The following is a 19700-nucleotide window of genomic DNA, read 5'->3' as shown; positions in this document are numbered from 1 at the left end:
CCCTGCTATCTCTAGCTCTATCTCTTGTTACTGCATTCAGCACTCAAACTCCATGTTTTATATATGCAGATGGCCATACTGTTTGGAAGCGTTGGACTTCAAGTATCCTTCAGTGTAGCAATGAATATTCATGTTTAGAGTGATACAATTTTTTGGATAAATTTTTTGGATACTCTCTTCTGGTGTGTTGACAGTCAGGAGGGGGAATGCCTAATTCTATAGTCTGTGTTCTGAGGTTTGGGTTGAGATTTTATGGAATGTAATATGGAACTCACATGAAACTAGTGCCATAATGACGCCAGTCCAGTACCATAGTGTGGGTTGCAGTTGATTTTTGTCAGGTGATGATGTTTTCCTCAGGTACCTTGGCATCCTTGATGAATTATTGCTCACTCCTGTAAGGATTAGGTAGCTGCTTGCACGTGTATCTTTCCTTTCTGGTCTTCCCATGCCAATAGATTTAAAAAGTGCTGTGGCAGAAAATATTAACAAAGAAATAGTGATTTTTATCTACCAGATGAAGCAGTACTATTGCAAAGGTCTATGCTGTTTTACATTAAATTTAGTCTAATGGAAGGACAGATTTTCATGAGGATCCTGTGCCTTCTGACAACTGAATGTGGTTAGCTAAAAATGAGATTGTGCTGGTAGTTTGCTACATTAAATCAGATTTAGATGGGAGTCTTTGTAGCTCTTGACTGTGTGGATTAGGTTAAGAAATCCCAGAGCCCACTTCCTTGTTTAGGCTAAGTAAGCAGCAAGTGACCTCAGGGCACTTCTTCCCACTACAAGATGAGAAAATAGAAGATAGGGAGATAACGAGCTTGCTGCCTGCACTTCAGAAATCCCGGAGGCATTTGTAACTGCTGTTGCAAACCTCAAGAAACTCAGAGGCAGGAGGCTTAATTGCTGCTGCTTCTTTCCAATATCTGCATAAGTTCCAGTTCCAAACCTTTTAATTACCAGCAAGAATGTGTGATTCTATTCAACAGAAGTTGTGATCTTTTTACTTTTGTAAGGACTACTTTGTGAATTTCTTGAACTGAGGATTGTAAAATTAAATTAGTCTACTGCAACATAGCAGTAGAGGCTGTCTTGAAAATTAGTATGCTATCAAATATTTTTGAGGTTACTTAGAAATTGTGTATTTCCTTGGAAAACTTCTCTAAACTGTGTCTGAACATGCTTATTTAAAATTGCTGATTGTGAGTGTGATGTGTTCAGTAATTTGGTTGTATCAAATCATGATATGAGATCGTATCAACTGCTTCGTTAGACCGCCCTGCAGTCTAGAAATCTTTGGGTTATCCCATTTATTCCTGCCCTTGGCAACCCACCCCCAAGCACTGGAAGAACAACACTTACAGAGAGGGTTTTTATCTTCAGTACTGCTTGAACATGATGTCTATTAACGACTACTTACATACACAAATGTGCCCTTACATCTTATTTTCAATTTAGCTTGCATATTATGTAAACTAAAGTGTTGTGAGTTTTTTTTTTTTTAAGCCTGTGGTCAGGTTTTTGATGTTTCCACGTGTATTTCAACAAAGTTCTGTTTTGCTTCTGGAAGAATGCCATGTAAAGCCATCTGACAAGGTAGGTCATAGCAGCAACATTTGTAAGCAGCTTGCTGATGGTTGATATTCATTGACTGTAAATCTCTTGTTTGGCAACGTTTATGAACAGCTGTTGTGTAATTGATCTGAACTTTCTGCTTTAGAAGTTGCTGATGACCACTTAGTGTGGTTGTGGTCTGTGACCAATTATGAGAGTAGTCCTGGAAATCTTTTTTTCTTTTTTTGCTTTGTTTTTCCTCCCCTGTATGTTAATCAGCAGTTGTAGCCTGATCATGGAGGTTGTCCCTAATAGTCATTTTTATTAAGATACACATTTTGGGATGCTTGGTGCTGGCTTCTCTGTGTGCCTTGTTGAATACTTTGATAACTAATCCTGATTCCTGGATAAGTGTTCTCCATCTGAAGGTGCTTACAAGGTCTTTTTTTCTTTTGACAGCTGGGAAGGAGAAACCAAAAATGAATGCAGAAGAGCTACAGATAAAAAAGGTTAAGAAGAAAAAGAAAAAGAAACATAAAGAGAATGAGAAGAGGAAGCGTCCAAAAATGTACAGCAAATCCATTCAGACTATCTGCTCAGGACTGGTTTCTGATGTTGAGGATCAGGAAGCCAAAGGCATCATAGATGATCATCTTAAGGATTTCAATGGGAAAAATATGGATCCCAAGAAGGACTGTGAGTCCAAGATACCAGAGAACAGTGAGTTTCCATTTGTCTCGTTAAAGGAGCCACGGGTTCAAAATAAACTCAAAAGGTTGGACACATTGGAGTTCAAACAGCTGATTCATATTGAGCACCAGCCTAACGGAGGTGCATCAGTTATCCATGCCTACAGTAATGAACTCTCCCACTTATCTCCTGTGGAGATGGAGAGATTTGCAGAAGAGTTTGTGGGTCTGGTTTTTAGTGAAAATGAAAACTGTGCAGCTTACTATGTAATGGGTATTGTTCATGGGGCAGCTACATATTTACCTGACTTTTTAGACTACTTTTCATTTAATTTTCCCAATTCACCAGTGAAAATGGAGATTTTGGGAAAGAAAGATATAGAGACAACGACTATGTCAAATTTTCATGCTCAGGTAAGAGGTTATATATTTTACTTTCTAAAGTCGTGTAATGGTTTCAAACAACTGTGAATGGATTTTCTTAGAATACAGTCACCATTTAGCTGTGCTGAGTGGATGAAACAAGACCAGAAGCAAGGTTGTTCTTTGTTAGTTCTGCAGTGTTAAGGAGCTTATTAACTGAGGAAAAGTTGCATTTCGTGTGGGAGGGGAAATGTTTGCATGCACGTGGTTGTAGGTTTCTTTGGATTTGTCACTGTCTGAAGCCTAACTGAGTTTCTGAAATGACTTAGCTGCAGCTTTCTGGGCATCTAAACTGTAGCTTTTCTATATGAGCTTCTTCATAAAAACTAAAATGCTTTAATACGTCAGAAAAACGTTACACATAAAACCTTTCTAGGGAACAGTTAAGTAATTTCATATGTAGCTTGAAGCTTCTAAATCTGTTCATGAAGGAGAACTTGACAGTGGTTCATGGAGCTGTTAATTTGATCCTTCCTGGTTGCATTTGCCCTCAGTTAGTTGTATTCCCTTGAGGCAGGCATCTTCTGAATCAATTTCTTTGTTTTCATTTTCAGGGAGAGATGACTGTATAGTCTCATAACAGTAACTACTGGTTAAACACCACCATGCTATTCATAAACTTGCTGTAGATGATACAAATAGTCTGTATGCAACAGTAATGTATTTCAGGTCCTGTAAGTTTAGGAAAAAAAGTACTTTACTAGATTGCAACCTTGGTAATGAGAGTATTGTGTAAAGCTGTTAGAGATAACCCAGTACTATTATGAGGATACTTAGTCCAATTGTTCTGTCTGTATCCACTTTAGTTCACAGTTAACTGTTTAAGTTGCTTAGAAATAGATTCCTATTTGTGAATATTAAATGTTATTTGGGACACCTATTAACTATTTTAGTCTTATTTATTTAGACTGTTATGAGGAGCTCAAATGTGAGTCACACTGTGTTTGATTTAAAAAGATATGCTTCTGTTTTTACTACATAAATATTTGTGTGGAACACTGCTGAAAAAAGTCATGCATGTCACCTCCAAGTGTGTATGGAATTGAATTGTTGCTGCAAGGGAATGCTTGCAGCCCTGGTTTAAAGAAAACAAACAAAAAACCCATCCACTGCCACAGAATGTGAATGTTCTATAAATCCACTAAAATGTTCCTGAGTTTCACCAACAAAACAATGATTCTGTTTACAAGATACATTATGGGAGCTCCCCGGAGCTGTTCTGATGTCATTTCACATAAGGAAGCTGGATCTGTGTATGTATTCTCCCGGGCAGCATTAATGGAAACATAACCATGTGCTATTATCCATCTTAAAAATGTACTTAAGACTTGGACTTGATTTCTGTGAATTGTAATGAAACTGTTACTGACCAATTTGATGTTACAACAGTAATATCCACAGCTAAATCAGTTCTGTGGTCATTTCCTTTGAGATTTTTTTCCTACCCTACTGTAAGCGAAGGAGGAACAGAAAATGTAGTAGGTGAAAGGAGCTGAACGTCACATTGTAGCATTCAAATCATTCGTTGACTTTGTAGTCATCAAATCTACATTTTACTTGCCTAGAGGCTTAGTTCTGCTGTCTTTCTTTTGTTTTCTCTACTTTTCAGCAAGCTTTTGTAGCTTTTTATCACTTGTCAGGATTTGGTTGCATGACAGAGTGCTTGGCTCCTATTATGGTTTTGCTCACATAAGAGATGCCATGTGCATGAATGACGTATATACGTGTATGCCAGACTTCTTCATGTGGTCTTTTACAGAGCATTACTCTTATCTGGAATACAGTAGTCAATACCTTGGTTGCCTAGCTATTGATTCTGTTTTTCCTTACTGCTGTTATTTTAAAATCTTCTGTCTGCATGCATTCTCCATGTTACCAGGTGACCTGTTGTAGCTTAGGTTTCCTTAGCTCAGTGTTTCTTTTCTGACTGGAGCCAGTATCAAAGGTGTTTGGGAAGAAGTATGGGAACATAGCAGGCATAGTGGTACTGTGCCACAGAGCTCACCCTCCACGGCTGCTAGAGGGCCTTTTCAGATCTGAGAGTTGTGAGTTGTGGTTTTGACCTCTAGCTGTACTTCTGTTACATGAATCTCATTCATTAGTATCAGCTACCTCTTTTTCAGTTTTCTGTATCTAAATTTAAAAAAAAAGTACTAAATGATTACATAACTTGTTACTTTTTTGGGTGCAGTTTGACACTATTTTCTCTTCTTGCTGAATTCTTTGTTGAACTTGAAGAGATTAAGTGCTGTTGTACTGTATTGCCTTGAAATTTTAAATGTAGTTTCTCTTCCTGCATTGCAAAATCTCTGTACTCATGTGTTATGTGGTGCTCTGAGCTGCCTGTGCAAAGGTGAGTGGATTTCTGATGCCCAGATAGGAGCTTAGTTTGCTTTGAATATCTGTCTCAACCTTCTGTAGTATTAAAAGTATTTAGTATTAAACTCAGCTGTTGCACTGTTAGTTTAAACTAAAACACTGAAATGAGGCTGACAGTAGTAGGTTGTTTCTTTGGTTGTTTTTGAGACCTCTTTGTGATGTGTGTAACCAGTCTGACAAACCTGATGTGTATTTAGGAAGATTGAAGTGTATGAAAAGAATAGTCCAGAGAAGGAGCAATGAGGTAAGCCTGTAGCAGAAGTATCGGAGTGTTGTATCAGAGGTGACTTAATTTTTTTTTTTTCCTTTGCTGGATTCTTTCAGTACTACTCAGTGAGCTCCAACCCCATTTTATCAATTTCTTTTTCCCCTGTGCTAGATAAAAGTGTATTTTCTCCTCTTGAGAGATTAGAAATGAGGTGAAGCTTGTGAGACAAGTTGCAGTAGGTTTGAGTTGGGATTGCTTCTGTCTCATCAGAGTGAGCTGTTAAATTTTGGAGAGTTGTACATCACCCATCACTTTGTCCGGAGGAATCCTAGGCATCCATACAGACTGGAAGGAGAGCAGCCCTGTGGAGAAGGTCCTTGAGAGCAGCCCTGTGGAGAAGGACCTGGGGCTCTTGATGGATGAAAAACTTTAATATGAGCCAGCAGTGTGCCCTTGTGGCTCAGAAGGCAAATGGTGTCCTGGGCTCCATCAAAAGAGGGGTGGCCAGCAGGGGCAGGGAGGTGATTGTCTCCCTCTACTCTGCTCTTGTGAGGCCCCATCTGGAGTACTGTGTCCAGGTCTGGAGCCCCCAGTACAAGAAAGACAGGGAGCTGTTGGAGAGGGTCCAGAGGAGGGCCACAAAGATGATCAAGGGACTGGAGCACCTCCCCTATGAAGACAGGCTGAGGGAGCTGGGCTTGTTCAGCATGGAGAAAAGAAGGCTGCAGGGTGACCTCATTGCAGCCTTTCAGTACCTAAAGGGAGCCTATAAAGAGGAGGGGAATCAACTCTTTGAAAGGGTGACAGCAGGACAAGGGGAAATGGTTTGAAGTTGAGGGAGGGGAGATTTAGGTTGGATGTCAGGGGGAAGTTCTTTACGGAGAGAGTGGTGAGGTGCTGGAACAGGCTGCCCAGAGAGGTTGTGGATGCCCCGTCCCTGGAAGTGTTCAAGGCCAGATTGGATGGGGCCCTGGGCAGCCTGGTCTAGTATTAAATGAGGAGGTTGGTGGCCCTGCATGTGGCAGGGGGGTTGGAGATTCATGATCCTTGAGGTCCCTTCCAACCCTGGCCATTCTGTGATCACGTCTATACTGTGATCTAACGTCTATACTTAAGTACTGCTAAGTAAATTAATTTTTTTGTTGATAATATAACAATTCTTTTGTGAATCATTTCTTGGTTGAGGCTTGATGACTCTCTTTCTATAACTAGACAAAATGGAGTTAGCTTTGGGTGTCCATCCCTGGATTCCTTCGCCCTTGTAGAATGATAGCTGCATCAATTACCTGGTAGCTTTGAATCTTGTCAAGTTCTTAGGAGCATTATGAAGAATGCTCCTGAATGATCAGCTTTTGCCACCTGCTTGGAGCTTGTGTCACTTGAGATTAGCTTATTAGTGCTGTTGAGGCAAATTACTTAACATTTTGAAGCTGTGACTGTGTCCTTGTTAGGCAGGTGCAGACTTTGTGTCCTGCTAAAATCTCAGAGCTCAAACTTCATGTTCAATTGTGGCAATGCTTACTGGCTTGATTTTTCTTCCTGCTCTTCAGCCTGGTTGGAGAGAAAGCATTATTTGTGCGGGTAGAAGAAATCCTGAGCAATACAGAACAGTTCCTATGCTTCAAGGCAAGACTTGACTGTGTTTGAAGCCTTATCTTACAAGTCCTTATCTGATGTACTTGCTGAGATCTCTAGGTGACTCCAGGCTTCCCAAGGGAATTTGGTGAACAATCTCCTTTTCTTGTTTGTCCTCTTACCTTAATCCTCCCTCTAGTCCTTTTATTCTTATCAGTGGCTGACAAGACAAGCACCACATGCCTCTCTTTTAGTGTTTTCCAAGTTTGACACCTTATATCCTTAACTGATACTCTTGCTAAGCCCTCTTTACACTCTCTTCAGTCAATCCTTCTTTTTGGTGTTGAATTTTAAAAAAAGAACAAAAAACAGTGTCTGTCTCATATGTTGCTGTTGTAAAAGAGTATGAGAGGATTGCTTCTAGTGGCTCACAAATGATTGGTCTTTGTTATTTACTCCTGCCTTTCAGAGCAATTTATGTTCTGTTTTCGCAGCAGCTCTTGCAAAGTGAGTCACTCCTCTTTTCATTTTTATGTGCAATCAATTATGTGTAGATACAGCTGAGTATAGTTCTTTGTTTTCATTCAAATTGAATTACATCCTGTGCATTTAGATCCCTGTCAAAGATGTTGTTTCGAACCTTTCCTGTAGCAGGCTTGGAGCTTTGTGTTACCTGCACGTTTTGTTAAGCGTACACTGTTCAAAGGAAAGATCCTTGCCTAGTATCACAGTGCAGGGCCTTTTGTATTGATATTCATGTGATTAAATGGTTCCACTGTTTGCAGTTACTAGATTCTGTTTCTGTTCTTTGAAAATGCCTATGCTGTCGTTGAAAGGAAGGTTTGTTTTTGTTTGACTTGATTGTTCTTTGACATATCCATACTTTTAGTCTTTTCCATTTTATTTGTTAGGCTGAAACACTTAGCTTATTCCCCCCTCCCCCCTCTCCCAGGTGCATCTAGGATAAGCGTTTGTACCTTGCTTCTCTCACCACCATTTGTATAAGGTTGTGTGTTTATCTTACAGCTTGAAGAGTGTGTTTTGAGTTCTCACTGAATTGCTGCAGCTTGCTTTCTCTGTTGGCTACCTGTTTTGTTACTCCAGAGGAGGTGAGGATGATCATCCTGAAGCCCATCTGATCTGGGATAAGCATTGTATGTTTTGCACCATTTGAAGTGTGGTTGTACAAGTTGTCAGAGCCAATCCAGCACCTCTTCCTGCTAAAAGAGGATGTCTTTGTTCTTACTTCCAGTTGTGTGTCCTTGTGCCAAGTTGTGGCGTTTCTCAAAGCTCTTGGTGAGCCAATTTGTTGGTTGTTAATCCAGCTGAAAACTTTGTCTGCTCCCACATGATCGGTTTTATTGTTAAGTCAGCAAATGATTTTAGTTTATGGTGCCAGAGGGACAAGTGCAGGACTACACAGTCAATCTCATTCTGTGACAGCAAGCAATTTACTGCTTCAAAGATGTAACTTGACCCCTTGCACCTTCAGAAGTCTCATATTCCATGTTCCTGTGTTAATTGGAATAGATGCTGGGTGTTTGGGTAGTGTGAAGAACAGTGAGTGTGCTACAGGAAAGAATGCAGTGGTGATGACTCTGATGTTCACGTAGTCACTTTTCAGGTCAGTGGTCATCCTTTTTTTCTGACAGTTCTGGGAATCTTTATTTTTCTTTCCCATCCTTCTCTTTTAGCTCTTGCAGGTTTATCTTTGGAGAGACTTTCCTGATGTTCACTCCTTTTGATTTGTCAAATCCTGCTTCCTTGAACATACTTTTTGTCTGTTCTTCTTCTTGAGAGGACTTGTTGAAAACATTTTTCTTCCATGAAAATCTGAAGTGTTTGCATGCTATTTCATTTTCTTTTCATTAAAGATTTGTCTGTTTTCATATATTGTGGTGTTTGCCTTCAGTGGTCAGAGGAATTCTTTATATTATACGTTATATGCATCTCATCAGTTGTTTCAGCTTTCAGTAGAATTTCACTTTAGGTAGAATTCACCTTGCTTTTAAGCTTTCTGAATGTTTGATTGGTTAAAGCTGGAAAGATTATTAGTAGATGCTTGCTGTTAGGTTTTCCCCAAAAAAATGGTTTTTTTTTTTTTCCTTTTAGATGATGACAAAATAGAATTTTTAGCTTGTTAAAACACGTGTTGTACCATTGTTTATTTCATAACGTGTAAGATTCTGCAAGAGACTTCTTTGATGGATGGTGGCAGCCTATTGTCTTCAAAGCAGAACTGTTCTCATTTTATTAAATGGTGTTGAACAGAGAATCAGTTCATATGAATGACATCAGAAGCCTGCATTATTTGTTTTGCATGTAAAAGTTACCTTTCAAGATTGCTTGAAAACAGTGTTACCAGCAGATACCAAAAGAGTTGTATGTTGCTTGTTTTCACTGGGATATTTTGTATTGAGGGAAAAACAAAGTAAATAAAACCGTCAAGGTATGTATTGGAAACCTGGAGAGAATCTGGGACTGAATGTTGTCAGAGGTCTTCTTGAGTTAGAGGTGTGTAATAGCTACTTTGCCTTGGCAAGATTGTTGTATGTGAAGGTTGGAATTCCTTGTCAACTGCTGCACTGTTTTTTGTGTCAGTGGAATACAGAATATTAGGTCATCTTGCTTCTAAATAGTTGGACTTCCTGACCTTGGTTATTTGAGGATTTCAGCTATGATGTGAATGAAGTACATGAAGTGATAGTATTGACTGCAGTCACAGAAGGACACTGGTGGAACTGTACTGTAACAAAAATGCTGGGATGCATCTCCTGAAACTTCTGTTCAGGAAGAGGCATACCTGTGTGTGGTGTGAGGAGGTGGATGATCATCTCTGTCTGGTGGCACGGCTAAAGGAGGAGATAGAAGGATTAGGGAGCATCATGGAGTGAGAAAGAGATAACGAGTGGAGCTGCTCCCTGCTATTCCTGCAAGAAAAGCACTGGGGGATGCTCTGCAAGTATTGGTGGATTTCCTACTCTCTTGTCATCAGACAGGAGGAGGGGACTTGAGAGATGGGGAGGAGTAGAAACAAGTCCCTGCTTGGGGGTGGCACGTAAACCCTCTCCCTGCCTGCCTTGCCTTCCCAGGTGCCCTTCAACAGTAGGTATGAGGCTCTGCAATGTGGAGGACAACTCAGTGAGGATGTTGAAGAACCACCCAGAGAATTGTCTGGGGCTTGTCAGCCATGTCCATGTTTCAAGACTGCCAGTGTATGAGAAGAAAAGAAGGGTGATTGTCACTCATGGCTCCCTCTGAAGGGAACGAAGGGCCAAATAAGCTAACCAGACCCACAGGGAAGTCTGCTGTCTCCCTGGGGCCTGGGTTAGGGACATTACTAGGAAGCTCCCTGGTCTGGCATGGCCCTCTGGTTATTACCCACTTCTGGCAATTGGCAGCAGTGAAATCATGGGGAGAAGCCCAAGGGCTCTTGAAAGGATCTTTAGGGCTGAGACTCTAGTGGAAAAAAGTGTTTACCGTACTTGGAAGAAAGGATAGCCAACTCACGAAGAGTACAGAAATGTTGCTAGGATATGCAGAAGGGATATTAGAAAAACAGAATCATAGAATGAATCATAGGATGGCCTGGGTTGAAAAGGACCTCGAAGATCATCTAGTTTCAACTCCCTGCTATGTGCAGGGTCACCAACCACCAGACCAGGCTGCCTGGAGCCGCATCCAGCCTGGCCTTGAATGCCTCTGGGGATGGGGGCATCCACAACCTCCTTGGGCAATCTGTTCCAGAAGCCCAACAAAGACTTATCTGGCTACCACTGTTAAAAATAATTGAAAATGTTTTTACAAATGCATTAACAACAAGAGGAGGGCCAAGGAGAATCTCCATTACTTATTGGATGTGACAAGGGACGTTACCACTAAGGTTGAGGTTCTCAATGCCTTCTTTAATAGTCAGACCAGTTACCTTCAGAGTACTCAGCCCATGCCCTTAGTCTAGAGTTCAGGATGCTGTAGTCCTGCAGTTGGGCTAAATGGTCTTCAAAGGTCCCCTCCATATGAACTTTTCTGTTCTAATCCAGTCATGTGAGGGAGATGAGATAGCAGATTCTCAAGAGCAGCTGAAAGTCATTGTGTGCTTACTTGTAGCTCTGAACCACAGAGCGTGTGTGCTGCTGCAGGAAGATGTAGTGGAAGAGAGTGAAGAGCTAGAGCTACTTCAGAAGACAGTGCTCACTGCCAGCTTCTGCCTCCTTTGGCAGACTTTGTGTTCTTTCTGGCCAGGCATTCATTGTTATGGCCTACCTCTTATTTGAATCTCTTTCTTAAGATAAAAATAAATAAAATTCAAGGATGTTAATGCAAGTACCAGCTCAATGTCTTGACCTAGAGTGGCAGAATGTAAGAATGCTAAGTTACTTATACCAGTGGAAGACCCATCCACTTGCATATTAGGTTTGTAACTGTGACTGATACATTTATGTCTGGCTGTACCTTCAGAAGGTGTTGTTTGGGTGGTGCAGAATGGATCTGTCCAGTAAGCCATAAATGAAGTGTGTATGCCTTACCTATCCAAGTGCCTTCGTTCCATGAGCTCCTGCCACTTAGTGCCACTGCAGACAGCTGAGGACTGACTGATGGAGATTCAACAGAAATGAGTATTTGCTGTTGTTTTGTAACAAAATCAGCAGTGTCAGTGCAAGAGAGCTGCAGGAATGTATAATTAAGGATTTAGGGAATGCTGCTTTTCTCAATACGGCTGTCATGGTTTTCCATCACACTAACTAGACATTCTGTAGTCGTACTGTTTGTCAGTCCTCTGTGGCCGGGGTGTGTGTGACTGAGTTGATTGGAAGAGGGTTTGGCTCTCAATTTCTGAAAGGCATCTTGTTACATCAGTGTAGCTTCTAAGGAGGGCACAGTATTGTTCTGTGTTGTATGCTTAGTCTTTTCTAGAGTTGCTGCTAATTATCCTTTGCCCTGCCGTAGTTAATGGGAATTTCAATAGTCTGTTTTGGGTGAGGACCATAATTAAGCTGTGCTTCATTGTTTTCCCTGCACTTTTTTGTTTCCTTGCTTTGGATGCAGAATGTGTAGAGATGCAGTGCAAGAGAAATGCTGTACTTGTTTGTGCAGTAATCCATCTGCTCTTCCCTCTGTTTTGATCTTGGTCATATTTCATCTGATAATACTGCTGTGTTGTTTAGCCTGTTAAATAGGAAACCAGAAGGGGAAGTGATCCTGATCAGTCTTGTGTTTAAGTATTTTATTCATGTAATAAGACAGATAAGATTACTTAAAAACAGAACAACCTTAATGCTGTGTTTCTGTTTGAGTTTTAAAAAGCTTTTTTTTTTTTTTTTTTGTGAGAGGTGAATGCTGTGGCCTTTAAAGTGGGAGGAGAGCAGAAGAAGTCTTAGCACAGGAAAAATAAATGAGTAGTTGTCATTCTCACTTTTCCTGTACTAGCCCTTTGGTGGGCCTTCACTTCACTGTGGAGTTAGTCCAGTTAATGGACTCACAGAGTGGCTGTATTGGAGAGAATGGTTAGCAGGGCTGTATTGGAGAGAATGGTTAGCAGAGGAACTATTCAGAACGTAATGATCTGTAACTCAGGATGTTACATAACTTACAGAAAAGGTAAAAATTTGGTTAGACTTAAGTATGCAGATAGTCAAGGTAAGAACGTTTATTTATTACTTAACTGGTTAGATTGCGCTTGAATGGTCTTTCATGGTTACTGCTTTCAGAATATAATTTGCTTGAAAGACAACTTTCACTCAATCTTGCATTCAGACTTGAATTATATGAAGTACAATTGTCATACATCTTTAATGGGTGCTTCTGTCTTTGCAGACTTTGTAGTAATTGAATTCTTAATAATATTAAGTATAATGAGGATTTATGTAGGACTTGATATCAATCAGAAAAGGTAAACACAGATTAAAGGTGTTTATTGGATGCGGACTTGGAGTGATAGTGACCTTAGTGTAACTGTCATATTCTACTTATAGGTAAAAAGAACATACTCTCATGGTACGTATAGAGCTGGCCCAATGAGACAGATCAGCCTGGTTGGAGCAGTTGATGAGGAAGTGGGGGATTACTTCCCTGAATTCCTTGATATGTTGGAAGAATCACCTTTCTTAAAAGTAAGGACAGAAGGGAATTGGGTGGGTGAAGGGGAACAATGCTCAGGTCATGTAACATCAAGTGATTGTGCTATGATGTTCACTTAGATAATTGAGTTGCTTAATAAACATGTTCACTGTGACAGATAAAGACTACTTTAAATATATATGTATATATATTTAATTCAAAATTGTGCCTTGTATTTCCCAATAGTGTACGCTGCCATGGGGAACGCTTTCTAGTTTAAAATTAGAGAGTCGTAAAGACAGTGATGATGGTCCCATTATGTGGGTACGTCCAGGAGAGCAGATGATCCCCGTGGCTGACATGCCAAAGTCACCTTTCAAAAGGAAGAGGTATGTTGATGTATTTTGCTTGATAAGTGTTTGGTTAGTATTCATTCTTTGAAAATTCCTTTTACCTCTAACATTTTGCTGGCTTATATGTAATCTTAATGTAAATTGTTGAAAGTGTTCGTCTCAGAAGATATAATAAGTTGCTTTGCTTTACAAGAGTTGTTTTGATTGGTGATAGTGGGTTTTTTTTTGTTTGTTTTTTGTTTTTTGTTTTCTATATTTTTATTGTTTGCTGTCTGGCCAAGCGCGCTGCTGGTTCTCTCAGGAGCTTTAAGAAGAATTTGAGGTTACCATCTGAATATTCCTCATTTTCCTCATGCGGTGAATTTACAATATAGTGAGGTGAAAACAGCAGGGAAATGTAAATAGGCATACAACTATTGATACATGCCTCTGGAGACCGGTGTTGACATTCCTCTTCTTAAGTGTGATTGGATCTTTAAAGACCTCAAAGGGCAGAGGCTTCTCTCTCATCTGAAAGATGACATGTCCAGCCTTAAATGCTGTTTTTAAGTTTTCTTGTAATACTGGGTATAAGCACTAGCTTAAGAGTGAGGATGTCTGCTGCAGAAATTGAAAATTATATGGTGCTTTGGAGCACTCTTCTTCAGGATTCAGGTTTATAAAGGAAGCAAACAAGAAATGGACGCAGGGTCACATGCCTCAGGAGTGACTGTGAAGGGGATACAGATGAAGTCTGTGTATCTGCAGATTAATTTGGTAAGGTGTAAAGAATGTGAAGGGCAACAAGAGGGACTTCTGTAGGTATATGTGCAGCAGGAGAAATACTAGGGAAAACTTAAGTAATCTGCTGAATGGGGCAAAGGTCACAGAGAAACAAAGGACAAGTTACTGCTTCCTTTGTTGCTGCTCTTTACTGGTAAGATTAGTCTCCAGGTTTAGAAGACAATTGGAGGGCTGGAATGAGGACTGTTTGCCTTCAGTGGATATGGATTGCATTAAGGAATGTTTTAAACAAATGAGACAATGCAGAAGCTCCTGGAGCATGGCAAGATGCACCTAGAAGTGCTGTGGGAGTTGGTCATATTGCAAGGCAGCTCTTGATTGTCTTTGAAAGGTCATGGCAATTGGCCAATGTTCTTGAGAACTGGGAGAAAGCAGATATCACTCTAATCTTTCAGAAGGGCAAGAAGCTGGACTGGTGAGCTACAGGCCAGTCAACCTTGCCTTGACCCTGAGACTTTGAAACATGAGAGATAATAGATACTGGGTGTACTAGCATCAGTTGATAAATGGGAAATCATGCCTTATCAGCCTGATGGTCTTTCTAATGACAGGGAGCAGAGAGGCAGGTGCTGATCTCTTTGGAGATACCGGTAAGAAGCCAAGGGAGTGGCATGGTGCTGTGTCAAAGGAGGGTCAAGCTGGAGAGTAGGAAAAGGTTCTTCACAGGAAGGTGGTCAGGCACTGGCATGGGCTCTGTAGGACTGGGGTCATAGTATCAAATTGCCAGAGATCAGGAAGCATTTGAACTGTGCTCTCAGACACAGGGGTTTGAATTTTAGACTTGATTCTTATAGGTCCCTTCCAACTCCATTTATTCTGTTAATCCATTCTAATCTACAACTAAATGATGGGCGTAATGGATGAGGGTGATGCTAGGGTTGTTGTTTATCTTGGCTTTAGGAAGATTGGGCACCTGTCTGCCCTAACTTCCTAACACTCAAATTAATGGAGGAAAAGCTAGACAGATGAAGAATGAAATGAATCAAGAACTGGCTTAATTTCTGTGCTCAAAGGGTTGTAATCAGCAGTTCAAAGTCTAGTTGGAGAGTGGTCTGTTCAATGTGATGGGACAGTATACACCATCAGCAAGTCTGCAGACAGTATAGAATTGGAAGGAGTGATTGATGCATGAGAGGGTTGTGCTGCTAAGCCAGAGGGACCTTGACAGGTTAGGTCTTATGAGGTCAGCAGAGGGAAGTTTGGGATCTTGCACCTATGAGGAAGTGTGCATTAGTTCAGGCTGGAGACTGATTGGCTGAAAAGCAGCCTGATAGACGAATACTTGCCAGTCTTCATGAACAGCTGCATTGACTGTAAGCTGTCACTGTGCCTTTGTAACAAAGCAGGTCAGCAGCTGTTTGGATGGGATTATGAAGAGCACTGTCAGCATGCTGATGGATTCTTCTCTCTTACTGGTGTCACATCTGGAGTGTTGTACCCTTCTCTGGGCTCACCAGCCCAAGGCAGACCTGGGCATACTGGAGCGGGTCTGGTGATATGCAGGTTGGTTGCTGGAAGAGCTGGGATCTAGCCTTTTGAAGGGAAGGCTCAGCTGGGATCACAGCAGTGTTGTAAAAGCATTTGATAGGAGGGGGAAAAAAAAAGGAGAATCGCACTTTTTTAGCAGTGCCTGGTGATGTTATGAGGGAACGGGCACAAGCTGCGTTACAAGAAATTTCATTTAAAATAAGAGTAACAGAACCAAACCCCTTTACTGTACGGGCAGTTGAACCCTGGAAGAGGTTCTCCAGAGCTTGTGCAGTCGCTGCCTTCACACTGCTCAGAACTTGACTGGTGACAGCCCTGAGCAACCTGCTGTAGTTGTGCATGGGAAGGTAGACCACATGCTTTCTAGATGTCACTTTCAACCTGGCATTCTAAGTAGCTCTTGAAAAAATGTTTTGTGGCACGCAGCACAGACTCAAGCTGGATACAGGAAAAGGTCTTGAGTCTCTGTTCACCTCTGTGTTGTGGCATCCATGTTCATTAAACTCTGAAGAAATAATCTTTCTGCTGCTTGTTCCTAGTTTTGTAGTGTGGAATTAAATATGCATGCGTGTTTTCTAACTGTCCAGTGGAAAGACAAATGGTAAAAACTGCTTGAGGAACAGTTGCGGTGTTTATCAAACTGTTGCACACATTGTTAGCTGAGTAGAAGATGAATGCTCTTATAGCATGGCTCAGGTAAGCTTGAAGGCCCAGGCTTAACCTTAAATATGAAACTCGTGGGCGCTTTGTTAGGGTGTGTAGATGAGAGAGGCTGAGTCATCAGGGCCTTTTAATGTACTTAGGAACCTGACTAATTTTTTTATTTGCATCAGTATTCTGATTTTTGCTTAGCTCACTATGTATTTTGTTTGCTGTAAGGGTTTTGTCTTTCTCATTTGACTGTATAATCTTAAAATGCTGTTGGCTATGGGTAGAAATTAGATAATTAAGGGAAATTTATCACCAATACTATTTTTCTTCTACAGAACTACCAATGAAATAAAAAACTTGCAGTACCTACCTCGAACCAGTGAACCACGTGAAATGCTATTTGAAGACCGGACACGAGCCCATGCAGATCACATAGGACAAGGTTTTGAAAGACAGACTACAGCTGCTGTGGGAGTGTTGAAGGCTGTGCACTGTGGAGAGTGGTATGTATTGACTGACTTACTCAGCTAGGCATCTGGAAAATATTTACCTCAATTTCCATCTATTATCAGAAGACAGAGCACTGAATAGGCTAATCTAGCATTAGAGGTATTTAAATAATACTTTGAAGATAACTGGATTTTTTTCTCTCTCTTTGCATCAGCTATGCTTGTCTGCCCTTTAAAAGATTGCATACAGCTTGCAGTGTGGCTGAAACTGGAAAGGTGCCTTGAAGTAGCAGTTTGGTAGCTATCACTGAATTGCTGTAATCAAGTTGATGTTGGATGTAAAAAATACTTCACACTTTGTTTTAGTTTAAATAACATGCACGTTGAGCTGAATTTCTGCTTCAGAGGTGAAGGTGTTTTGGCAATTTTGTGTTGTCTGGAAATGAGCAAAACTTTTGTTCTTGCTTTAAAGTCATGGCTGCTGTAACTCTGTTATTAATGGTAGATTGCATAAGAAGAATCTTCTTGGAGTCTGTGTGATGGTCTTGAGTGTCTCTCTGAAATTGCCACGTGTGATTCAGGAAATGAAGTTATCTCGTTAGAAGCTATTTACATTTTGACTGAATAAAGAAACCCCAAAAGCACGTGGGCTCTGTCGCCCAAAACAAAGAATAATTGTTTCAGGAACTTCTGACTTTGTTTTGGGGGAATGACCTTAGTTTTGGAGATTACCTTTGTATACTTAAATAGAATCACCTTTTGCTCTTTCTATCTTCCTGCCCAGAATTCCCTTTGGATCAGATAATGCAAATATATGTTACAGTGCAAGAGTTAATTGAGATAGGAAATAATTGCCACTGGGAAAGAACTAGATTGCTCAGAAGTTAACGTGTTCTTATTTCTGGCTCTGAGATTTTATGGTTTACTTCCTCATCAGGTTCATGACAGCTGGAGCTTCAAAATCCCAGCTTGTTCTGGTTGCAAGAAGTTGGAGTGAATTAAGATTGAGTGGTGGTAGAGCAAGAGTTGAGCAACTGTGTAAATCTGAGGGAGGTGTGTATGAGGGAAGGGGGGAGAGAGCATTATCAAAGCTTTATCAAGGAAAATGTGAGAAAACAAACTTGCCCCTAGAAACTGGGGAGAGTTTAATTTGATTTAAACTTCCCCGGGAACTTCCTGTGCTTTCCCTGTCCCTCTATAAGATCATCCCCTCCTGAATATCATTACATTTTCATTTATATTCTTCAAGTAAGTTTTCCCACCTTTTATGCTTTTCAGAATGAAACCACCATCTTGTCTTCTAGGTTGGAGCTTGTAGAAAAGAGAATCTATTCAACCTCATTGAAATTCCTTTTAAACTTACTTATGTGTAAATTGAAAAGTGATCTGGTGATAGGCTGAAGTTTGTTTGGTAGTTCTGCCTAAGGGAGAAGAAGAAAAGAAAGAATCAGCATTTCACTTCAGCATAGAGACTGAAAATGCATCTTTTAATGCAGGGAAAAAATTGGAATTGATATATGTAATAAATTGCCTCTCACTGCATGAATGAAATTGAGGCCCTGGAGGTGGAGCGCAACAAAGGAATGAGGGGTCTGCAGCATGGGTCTTGTCAGAAGTGACTGAGGGAACTGGGATTGTTAGGTCTGCAGGAGGCTCAGGGTGTGTCCTTATCACTCTCTGCAACTGCCTGAAAGGAGATTGTGGTGAGGTGGGGGTCAGCCACTTCTCCCACATAACTATCAATGGGACAAGAGGGAATGGCCTCAAGTTGTACCAGGGAAGATTCAGGTTGGATATTAGGAAATTCCTCTTCTCTGACAGAGTGGTGAGGCAGTGGCACAGACTGCCCAGGGAAGTGGTGGAGTCACCATCCCTGGAGGTGTTTGAGAAACGTTTAGATGTGGCACTGGGGGCCATGGGTTAGTGGGAAATATTGGTGATCGGTGGATGGTTGGACTGGATGATCTTTGAGGTCTTTTCCAACCTTGGTGATTCTATGATTCTCTATAGAGGAGAGAAAAATATAACACAGTTGATGGAATAAAAATGGTTTATTTCAAGCTAGATTTGACCTCTGTGATAACTTCTTTCCCTTTCTGTCTGTCGGTACAGTTTTGAAAAGGTACCATGCTGTACTTATAAGCCCTGTTTAGTTTCTTTTGTATAATGAGACATCATTAATGCAACAAACTAAAATCATTTCAGCTATTATCTTTACCATGGCTCTTAAACTGTGAGGGGTTTTATACTAAACAAAACAATGTGTGTGGAAATTTTGAAAACTGTATTTGACAACAAAAGTAAAACTTGGAGCTATGCCAGGAGTGATGAGGGCACAGTGGAAATAACGCACGTTGTAACAAGGAGATACCATATATTAAAATATTTTCTTTCTCGTGAGGAGAAAATAAAGTAGTTCTTAGACTTGCTGAACTGAGTGGTTAGTTTGTATTTAGTGTAAGACTGAATTGAGCAGGGAAAGATAGCTTCTTGGTGCTTGTAGGGGAACCTGCGTAGAAGAGCACTTAAAACATAAGAAATTGCTTTCCTCAGCTGCTGAATTGTTTGGGAAGTGCTGACTGTGGTTGTGATGCTAATCTTGGGTTTTGTGGTCAGAGGGTACTGAAGAAGAATCATGCTTTATGAGCAGAGAACTAGTAAGGGTGGCAGGCTTGTTTTGGTTGGGTTCTTCTTGGGCAAAATGTATCTATGTTAGTATTTAAGGGACTCTTCTATACCTAAACCTGAATGTTTATATGGACAGCTTACCTTACCTTGAAGAATTTTATTTGTGACTGTGCTTGCCAACTTGGAGAAGCAAAATAAACATAATATATCCTTATCAACTTTATGAAGGGATTGTGCTGTTAGGAGATTGAAAATTTTTTCTTTCTCTATGGGGCAGCAACATCGTTTTCTCCTGCAAATCATTAGGACTGTAAAACTGTTGTTACTGCTCAAGTGATAAAAGTGGTAATTACATCTCTGGCCTACTTGGATATTTTTAAAAGATTTAAGCAGGAAGCTTTACAATCCCTTGTGCTCCTAGTCTAACTATGGAAGTAGTAGTGTGGTAGCTGACTGTGGT

The 19700-nt window shown here is 40.6% G+C and overlaps 1 protein-coding gene across 2 annotated transcripts in view; it reads left to right on the top strand.

Annotated features, from left to right (window-relative positions):
• RSBN1L (round spermatid basic protein 1 like) overlaps window positions 1-19700 on the top strand; it is a 45292-nt gene that overhangs the window by 22431 nt on the left and 3161 nt on the right. Inside the window, exons 3-7 of one of the 2 annotated variants that reach the window (XM_090135535.1) lie at window positions 2017-2277; window positions 2596-2660; window positions 12804-12941; window positions 13135-13277; window positions 16499-16666. In XM_090135535.1, the coding sequence (XP_089991661.1) occupies window positions 2017-2277; window positions 2596-2660; window positions 12804-12941; window positions 13135-13277; window positions 16499-16666 (775 nt within the window). Of the gene's footprint in view, window positions 1-2016; window positions 2661-12803; window positions 12942-13134; window positions 13278-16498; window positions 16667-19700 lie in introns of both variants that reach the window. The other variant, XM_031593485.2, reaches the window with a different exon arrangement.

The sequence above is a fragment of the Phasianus colchicus genome, chromosome 1 (genome assembly GCF_987193195.1).
Source record: "Phasianus colchicus chromosome 1, bPhaCol1.hap1.1, whole genome shotgun sequence".
Lineage (NCBI taxonomy): Eukaryota > Metazoa > Chordata > Aves > Galliformes > Phasianidae > Phasianus > Phasianus colchicus.
Note: the sequence above shows the minus strand (reverse complement) of the source record. Positions and strands in the feature narration are given on the sequence as shown.